At 27.3% G+C, this 10,379-nt stretch overlaps 1 protein-coding gene across 2 annotated transcripts in view; it reads right to left on the bottom strand.

Moving 5' to 3' along the window:
* Positions 1 to 7,484: 7,484 nt before the first annotated feature.
* The window catches only part of LOC143192894 (transcription factor E2F1), a 64,298-nt gene continuing 61,403 nt past the window's right edge, over positions 7,485 to 10,379 (bottom strand). For both annotated transcript variants that reach the window (XM_076398685.1, XM_076398684.1), the window contains exon 8: positions 7,485 to 10,280. In XM_076398685.1, the coding sequence (XP_076254800.1) occupies positions 10,153 to 10,280 (128 nt within the window). In that variant the 3' untranslated portion in view covers positions 7,485 to 10,152. The remainder of the gene's footprint in view (positions 10,281 to 10,379) is intronic.

The raw sequence follows: 10,379 nt of genomic DNA, 5'->3' as shown, positions 1-10,379 counted from the left end.
CAAACTCCTTGACTGAGTTCATGTTGGCTGATGATAGCGCTATATTCGCTGATACGGATGTATATTCACTGATACAGGAGTAAAAAGTGGCATATACCGCCGAAGTAATAAGCCGAATCCGCCAATCTGCAGTAGCTTTTGGTTCTAAAAAAAATAGATAGTGCGTGAGGAAAACAAAAAGTACTACAATCAAGACTAAAATCCGAATCCGAAGGTCCAAAAGAGGCGGACGCTTATATTACCAATTATTCTGTATAGCTTCGAGAGATGCGATAATCAGCGTACAGTTAAGGAACAGACTCAGAGATGCAAATTTCAATGGTTTGGCCATGTCTATCGAATAAAAGGTAAACGAATTCCTCACAGACTTCTGTGGCGAATTGGATATTTTGGATGGAAGACACAGTGAACAACTCCAAAAATACATGTATCAAGACCATCAAAAACGACCTGAAAGATAGTATTATCCGAAGCCAGAACAACTACAGATGATCACCAACTATAGCGGAATTTAGATAAGAATGTTGGAAGTCCTGCGCCACCAACAGCAGCCTATTGGTTAAAAAGTAGACATTCTCCCCGAGCGCCGGTTATGGATTGATGATAATTGAACAACTTATTTCTAAAATTCTCTATATATATGTAAAAACGTTGAGACTAATTGAGGTGGATTTTGAGACGATTTTTGTGCAAGAAAAAGCGCTACGAAGTTATATTGATATTCCGTAGCTACAATTAGAAAATGTATATTCGCTCAATACTTGTTACATGAATTAACAGTGAAAAATTTAATGAACCGACCAAAAATAAATACAAAACAAAAAACAACAAAACAGAATCGGAATTAGAAACGGAAACAAGTTGGTCAAATCTGTAGTTCGACCCCCTAGTGTCAATAAATAATGCAACAGATGCAGATGATTTTAAAAGACGGCCAAAACCAATCAATAGCAAAGGCTTTCTTCCGCCTCAACACTAGACCATACACATATTTTGTGACTCAACAAAAATTAAGAGAAATTGACTGGGAAGTTTGCCCTTTCCGACCTCTTCAAAATTATCTTAAGCTAGTTTAAAAACAGGATCGTTTAAAAATTTTGGTTCAGCTTTTAACCCAATAATCTCAGAAAATTCACAATGAAGTAAAAAACAATACAGAAAAGTGTCAAAAGGTCATCGATCAAAGTGACACTTATATCATTAATTAGTGTTTAAGATATATATGTATAAGTAAATAGAAAAAATATAAAATAAAAAATAAAATTATACGTAAAATATTTGAAGGTATTAAAAGTTGCTAAAAGCTATACAATAAAATATATATTGACAATAAATCTTGAGTCGCCTGCTTATAAAATAGATATAAATATTTGGGGTGAAAAATTATTAAATTATATGCTATACCATTATAATTTCATTAAAACTGTCTCGTCGCTATAGTTGTTTTACAAAATGAAAACATCGTTAGTATATTGTATTCAATAAGTTCATTGATAATTGAATTGGGATCTTAGATTTTGTTATTTTGTTAATGTTATTAAGTTTATTATGTTTTCAATAGTTTTAGTTATCATAATTTCTGAAGATACGATAGCCATTTCTTTTATTTTCAAAAATATCAGTACTAATAGCAACAATAATATATTATTAAAAATCTAGTGATATTTAATTGTTTATAATACATATTATATACACTCTTTACTTGTTATATATCAGTGTTTAACTGCCATTGTCTTTCCCGTAGGTAAATACAAAAAGAAAGTGATAATTAAACTTCAATAAAACAGCTCAATAAAACACGCTATTTTCACAATTTAAAAAAACGCACAATCTAATGAATGCTTATTAACATAATTAATAATGTATCTAGTAATGCATTTGACATTAAATTATAGGGAAGTACTCGAATTAAACCCAAATAGGAATAGTTAAAATCAAAATACTTATTGGCTATTTAATTACAATTTTATCTATACATGGATGCCATAATGTTGTAAATGTAATATTTTAACTGTGATATTTGAATAGATGTACAATAGATGTACATAACACGATCAACAAACATAATAGTTGTGATCAATATAACGTTAGACTTTTGTTTGAAATAAATTGTTCGTAATATACGATTATCGCCTGCGCAATTTAAAATATTTTCGCTCTCCTGGAGAATGAATAAACTCGAAATATTTTCGCACATTAATTACCTTCGTCAAGAGCAAGGTTGATGGAAACATCACGCTACTTGGATGGTTGATTACTTTCATTCTGGATTTTGGATTGTTTATCCGGCACCGGTGTCAGATTTAAAATATTATATATGACGCTCGAACTAATTATTTTCTCGGAAATAGTAGCTACGACAAAGACTACATTCTAGCACGCAATGCATTCATCACTCTTGTTGGATTACGTGGGCAATAACTTTTAAAAACCGACGAATTTTTGTACCTCCTTTTTTAATTTGTAGAATCATAAATTTTATTTAATTTATCTTAACGGTACGAATATAAAAGTGGTTATAGAAGTGAAAGATTTATGGTTTCAAATCTGACAAATATTTAATTAAATATTTTGTTGGTTATTTGTTTTACTAATACTATTTACAAAAATGATAAAATGTGTTTATTTTAACATTTAGTAGAAATATCTGCCCTGTACAAGTTTTAAATAGTACTGATTATTTATTATATAATATTATGTTGTAAAATCATCTGTAATCTGTAATAAAATTAATTATGATTATAATTACCAATAAACATCATAATCGGTTCCATAAAACTTCTTTATCATTTAAAACGATACCGTGCTATCTTTGTATATTAAAAAACAAAAATAAAAAATAATTTCAATTATGAATGAAAATTTGAAAATTTTTTGAAAATTATTGGGATTTTCGATCATTGTTGTTAGTTAACTAATTGCAACATATTAATAAATAATTGCACACAGTATTTACGACGCGTAAGACCCTTATATTAATAGTATAGATTCTTATATCTTAAAGCAAAATTTTTAACCAATTATTATTAATACTCCTTTAAAGTATCTGAAAAAAAAGAAATATGATATTACCATAAATATAAATTTTATAAGTTTATGTTTCATAAGATTAACAGATCAATTAAACTGTTATTGATAAAAATTAACTTAACCTTAAATTACAAAATATATTTGGATATAATATAAAATTATATCTCTACCAATAATTCCGTGTTGCATTCTGAACCCGTGATGTTTTTTTCCAGTTTCTAGCGCAAAGCTAACAATACTTAAATTGACCATAAGAAGTGGTTATCATATTCTAATAAATTATGAAGTTAAAAAATATAATTATAATATATACCCCGTAACTCGACATAATGTAGCTCACCGATATAAACAAAACGTACAGTATCCAGAGATGAGAACGCGTATATTATCTGTACGTGCAACACAATCGACAAGATCTTAGTTCACCCACGCGACCCGGCAAAATCACCGAAAGTACCACCTGTCACTCGATGGCCGAACTCACACCGGTACCGTTCGAACCGTTCCAGACCGGACGCAACACCGGTACGACCAGCTGTAACCGGCGCAGCCAGCTGCTGTCGGCGCCTTCCCCGTAGCTAAGCTTCAGCTGCTAGTTGCAAGGCCGTCAGACGAGACGCAGCCCGTTTGGCAGCTGAAGGTCCACTGCGGCCGGGACGGCGCGCGCCTTCTCGCTCCGTCCCGGCTTCGGCATCCCCAGGAGGAGGCGGAGATCGGGACAGACGCGGACCAGAAAAAGAGCGAGATAAAGTGGAAAATGGAAAGGCCGAAGTTGAAAAAGAACGAACACGTTTCGTTTTTTCTACCTTCTTTTTCCTTCGTTAAAAAAATAATCTTTTACATCTTTACAATTAGTTATCGAAAACCAGTGTATATCATAGGCTAAAATATTGTTCATTAATTATTTAATACTCTTATTCACCAATAGTGTGGAAACTGTGACAAATATTTTAAAACATCAACTTATTTGCTACAGACTATAAGTCAAGTGAAACTATTAATGTTCAATCATTTATATTAATTTATATTTAGATGAATGTTTAACTTGATGATGTCCACTTCATCTTCATCAGACCTCCGTACTAATAAGTAAATCTGGAGTACCAGAGAATTATCTAATTAATATTTTATATGAATCACTAGTTTATTTATACATTACTATATTTGACACATTTACAGCAAAATGCCATCCATAAATAGATAAAATTGTAATTCGACCGAATATATGTTTCGTTTTTCTTTGGCACTTCAGTGCAGCTTAAAGTCAAATATCTTACTAAATACTCTTACTACTTATGTTAATAAACATACATTAGAATGTGCGTCTTTAATTATAATTATAAAAATAACGTGTATTATTTTATTGTTTTAACTTAAGTTTAATTATCACTTTCTTTAAGTTAAGTTTAATCGTAACAAACAGGTAAAGAGTGTATATAATATGTGTTACAAACAATTAAATACCACTAGCTTTTAAATAATATATTATTGCAGCAATTAATATTGATAATTCTAAAAAAAATGGTTATCGTATCTGTAGAAATTATGAGAACCACCAATATAATTAAAAACTAATATTGAACTTAATAACATTAAAAAAGAACAAAATCTAAGGCCTAAATTCAATTAATAATAAACTTTTTATGGTTTTAGTAAATTAAAACTTACTATTCACATGAATATTTTTTTAATTTAACGAAATAAGATTTAACACGTTTTCATATTATAAAAGAAAGATAAAAGATTATGAGGCAATTTTCTAGAAAAGAACAATTTTCTACTAAGAAACTATCATATAATAACTTAATGTTTTACCATCACAAGTATTTATAGATATCTTATTTTAGAATTAATTTTCACCTTAAGATATAAAGAAAATGAAATTTACTTCATAGCAATTCAACATATAACATATATAATAACAATTTACTAAACTACTGTTTCTTGATCATATTTTAAATTAATCATTAGAAAGTTAGAAATGTTATATTTATTAGAAGATGCACTCTAAATTCTTATATGAGAGTAAAACTAGGATATGTATATTTAATTAAAAAAAACAAGATATTGTTTCCCTGTGTGTATTCGCGTCAACAAATGTCAAATAAAGGATAACCTTTATTATTTGATAGATATATTCAATTATTTTTATAAGCAATATAAATATAATAATATCATAGCAGAAATACCAAGAGAAACAGAAAATACCTTCACCATTTATTCTAATATATTAATTAATTATTTAAACTATTTATATATGGAACATATATATTTAATATTAGTAATTAAGTCATTTAAGAATTTAATTAATATTTAGACTTATTTTATTGTCGCCAATCTTTTATATCACCAAAAATATATTAGTTATCTATTTTATAAGAGTTAAATATAAACTGTAAGATGGCGCTGTTCGTCTAATGGAAATAAAAATTAAAAATATTTAAATATTGCTTATGAATGTTATGAAATTTATTTTATTACTTTAAAGTTATTATTAAGATATATAATTTAAATAAATAGCTTAATTTAAATATAATCATTAAAATAATTAGAATATTTTTCAAACTCAAAGGTTGTGAAAAATTGTGTATATTATTGAGCTTCTCACAACTTCCACCAAAGTGGACCAACAACCACTTATTTTCAAAGAGTACTTGATGAACACATTCGGGTTTATTCGTAGTATTACTCGAATAAAAACTAAAATCTAATAATAGAGCCTTGATAATATCGGATTAGTCACCGAATTGCCCATTACGATGCAACGAATGTATTATTATTTATTTGAAGATTAAGCTGAGAATATCTCAAAAATAGGAAAAATTGAGACGTAGTCATTCTAGTATTTTATACAATCTGACGGCATAGCACGCAGTGTAGTATAAGTGACCGTTTTCTCATTAGTGAGTGCACGGTGGTCTATGTTGTCATACAAAACTACATTCCGAATGAAACTACTACAACCGTGTCTTCGTAAATTTGATAACCGTGAAGCGTTTTTCAAAAACATACACAGAATTAATGTCCCTGTAACTGCTTGGAAGTATGCCTAACTATTCTTATTTAAGTATTTAAGACAGAACACGTTTTTGTCTTGGAGCTTTCCTACCTAAATACTCGCAATTTAGATGGGTTCGTAATGCATTTCTTCCTTTATTGAGTCAAGCATGTAGATTATTAGGACAATTCTATTGTGTTGGAGTTAACCAAGGTAGTGAATGCCTAGTTATTTACTTCTTTTAACAAAGACTATTCATCGTTATACTTAAAATTTGAAGGGGAATAGAAACACTCGTTAATTTTTACTTATATTTATTTGATTTCAGGTTTCACATTGTCGGCGGGATGATGGTTAGGAAAATTTTATTCCCTCGGACCACCTGGCACCAAACCTCGCGCATTTCTGACCGCTGATTCTTCGTCAGTGTATGTACAGTGGCCTATGGGGGTTATAGCAATCGTTTCCTGCTAATATAACACAAGCTATGCCAAAAATAATTATAAATCTTAAGAAGTATAATTTGAATAGTGACATAAAAAAATAAGTTAAATTTTGTACAATTATGTGAACTCAAAACCAATCAAGTGATTCCAACTATTGAATTTCCAGATCTAATATGTAGTTATTAGCCAATAATTTTTAAATAATATATTTTTTAATCATCACACTTATGATTTTTGTTATTTTACAAATACTTTGATATTCCTAATATTAAATCTGTCCATCTTAATGTTTTACCATCCATACCATAATTATTGTTCATATCTAATTTTATGAAGTATCCTGTGTACATTAGGTAAGATAATTAAAATATACCTGTGGATGATAGAATTAAATAGTCAATATTTTTTGTTAAATATTTAATTAAAAGAATAAGTAATGTTATCCAACATGCTAATGTACCAGTAGTTCGTATCCCTAATCATATTTGCATAATTCGCAAAAGTTCAATGTCATTTGTGAGATGTGATTCGTTCATTTAGAACAATGCCTCAATAGGCAGTACCTGCCCACAGCAAATACCACACCTATTTTAGCATAAATGTAAATATTATTTCAAAGTTTAATTCTTTTTGGCTATATCTATGTCTCCGTTTGTACTTTCTTGTATCGTCTTTTCCTTATGTTGGTTAATATGTTCTTACTAATTGTGCAATATAATCTTGCCTAAGACACATGTTGACTAATTAGTTTGTTAAATAACGGCTACTTCAATTAAATATTTTATTAGAAACAGACAACAAAGAACCGACATTGCATTAGTTAGTTAAGCACTCTAATAATGTAATACAGCTTTACTATACTAATCGATAATAAAATCATAAAATGGCATATTAGACAGTTCTAATATTAAATAAGTCAAAACTGAAAAACTATATATGCAATGTATTGTATTTAAAACTTTTTTTGTAAATATGTCCAAAGAATCAAAATAAAATTAAAAATGCAATACTTTTGTGCATCTATTTTATTGACATATTTTTTTTATATATATATATACACTGTAGAAATGTGATGTCATCTACAAAAGTTGTCGGTAATAAGGCCTCTATGGCTTGGACATTATGTTTTTAGTAAATATAATAAACAATAAAATAGTCAAAATTATATGTACACTATAACAATAAAAGAAAATAATTGTACTAGTTAACACCCACATATTTAAGTAATGTTTCTGTATTTATATATTTTATATAGTTTAATATCCTGATAATATATCAGAGTTCGTAGAGTTTTATGAATTATAGCATATTTCAAAATTGTAAGATCATATCAATTTTACATAAAACATAATTATATTGTTTTTAAAATATACTACACTGGTTTTAAAATATGATATAAATAACAAACTCATATATTAAGGTACTAAAACAACTAAATTATTAATTATGTTTAATATTAATTCATTTAAATGAAGCAGGTAACAAGAGGAATCTAGGTTGGGAAAAATTAATTCAGGTTTAATATACAGAGAAGGAAAGACTAGTATACATATATTGCAACTGAACAATTTGTGTGGGTGTTGATAAATTAAAAACTAAAACAAAAATTTCCAACAATTAGTAAAATTTGTATTTTTACTTTTCCCATAAAATGTTTTATACAAGGCATTAAAAAAAACAAACCTAAAAATGCCCAATAAGCATATGTATATAAATATATGTACAGTTGGAAAATATTGAATGGCACCATCTGATTCCATTATCAATGAAAAGTATCTCCAAGTTGTAGCTGTGAATGTTTTACGAAAATATATAAAATAAACTGAGAAAACAGCTCCAACTTTTAGTTAAATTTGACTCTTAAACAATAAAATATTATAAATAAATTAGTAATTAAAATATTTTAGATCAATAATAAACGACCAAATCAATAAACAGGCACTTTGGTCCATTTTATCTCTTCATATGTCCAATTTTACAATTTAATCCAGAAACATATATTTACTTGAAAGTAATAATTATAGAAAAAATAAATAAAATTAAGTAAGAATTTTGGCGATTATTTTGACTTTTGCAAAGTTACCATAAAATACAAATGTACACTTTGCACAGAAACTTAAAATATATGCTGTCATATATTAATGCATATAAGTAATCCTTTCATTATTCAGATAGAAACACACCTAGTATACATACATATATAATTATTATTACTATTGGTATAATAAATTGAACTATATAAAAATTGACACATTAAAATTTGATGTTTGAAAAACCCAATTAAAATATATAAATATATTATATATAGTTGACTCTGTTATTTATTAATAAAATGAAAATAGTTTTTAAATTGTGAAATATATTTCTCTCAAATTAATATCACTTGAAATAAATTAAATTTTAAAAATTAAGGAGAAAATTGTTTGTAAATATTGGCACAATATACACTAAATATCAATATAAATATGAGCATTTCAAACTAGTGATTTCTTTGCAAAGTGTAGCACCAAAATGTATAATACAACAAAATATAATATCTATTAATTGTAAAACAGAAGTTTATTACTACTGTAGATCATTGAATATGATTTATTAATCTAAGTGGAAAGATCGAGATAAATTAATACTAAACTCGCGATTTAGAAAACTATAAATTACCATTAATCAGTCCTTCTAGATTCTACTTAGTAATAAACCATTTTACTTATATCTGCCGTTGCTTAACTCAAAATATAACGTTTATAAATTTAATACAATAATTAACGAAAGTGCGAACCGCGGCTTATAATCATAACTTTGATAAATGTTTTTGTTCAGCTACCAATATCTTTTAAAACCTTGATATACCTGAAAATATTCAATGAATTTTGAGAAACATTTCTAATATTTTACCTCATAATTTGTAATAAAATCCAAATATTACACTGCAATTACAACACAATATGGTTATGAAATAGAATTTAAAACAATTAAATTTATGTTTTATTTCAACAAATCTTCCAAAATATTCAGAAACCAATAGACCTTCATAGCAATAGATGTAAAATCTTGGATGACATACATGTTGATGTCATCCTTATGTAATAAGTATACATTACTTATTACACTTTTATATGAAAAATTACAAAAGATTTAAGTTCCAATAAAAATATATAAATATAAATATATATATATATATATATATATATATATATATATATATATATATATATATATATATATATAAGCAATAGAAGCTTTTAATTTATCCATTTTTATGAAGTTAAATTCTCAGGCTATAGAAAAACAACTAGGTTAACAAATAATTAACAAATAAATTAGAAAATAATTAACATCAATGAAAAATTTAAAAGTAAAAGGAAACCCTTCTATGTATTTTGATCAAATGGTAGCTGAACAAGAAAAGAAAAAACATTATTTACTTTCTCATTATTTTTTCTCTAAAAAATAAATAACAAAATCAGGACATTATATGCAAAAAATTGGAAATTCAAAACTATAACTTGTTTCAATAAAATAAAATAAATCATCTCAAAAACGTCATATAAACATAATCCATAAGGATTTTAAAAAATAGGTAAAAATGATATTTAAATATTATTGTTAATGTATTTAAATTTTAGTGTAAACCTTACTAAAACTTCGTTTGGGTGGATGAGCAAAATGGAAAGATCAATCTTAGAGATTGGAAAAGTCGCAATCGAAGAGGGCTGCCAGTCCTTCCGATGTATCCAGGTTAAAATTGTACTCAGGTTGCATAAGGGGTTCCAAAGGAACAAATAAATCGCCATAAAATGGATCTAAACCTAAAAAATAGACATTATTTAATACTCAAAAGATTATGTTTTATCTCTTTTTAAACAATAATACTGTACAGACAGCAGGTCAAAAACACTGTACATTTT

Source organism: Rhynchophorus ferrugineus, unplaced genomic scaffold (genome assembly GCF_030347505.1).
Source record: "Rhynchophorus ferrugineus isolate W39M unplaced genomic scaffold, kcgeb_rfMv2 rfM3, whole genome shotgun sequence".
Taxonomy (NCBI): Eukaryota; Metazoa; Arthropoda; class Insecta; order Coleoptera; family Curculionidae; genus Rhynchophorus; species Rhynchophorus ferrugineus.
This window is presented reverse-complemented; position numbering and strand designations above follow the sequence as displayed.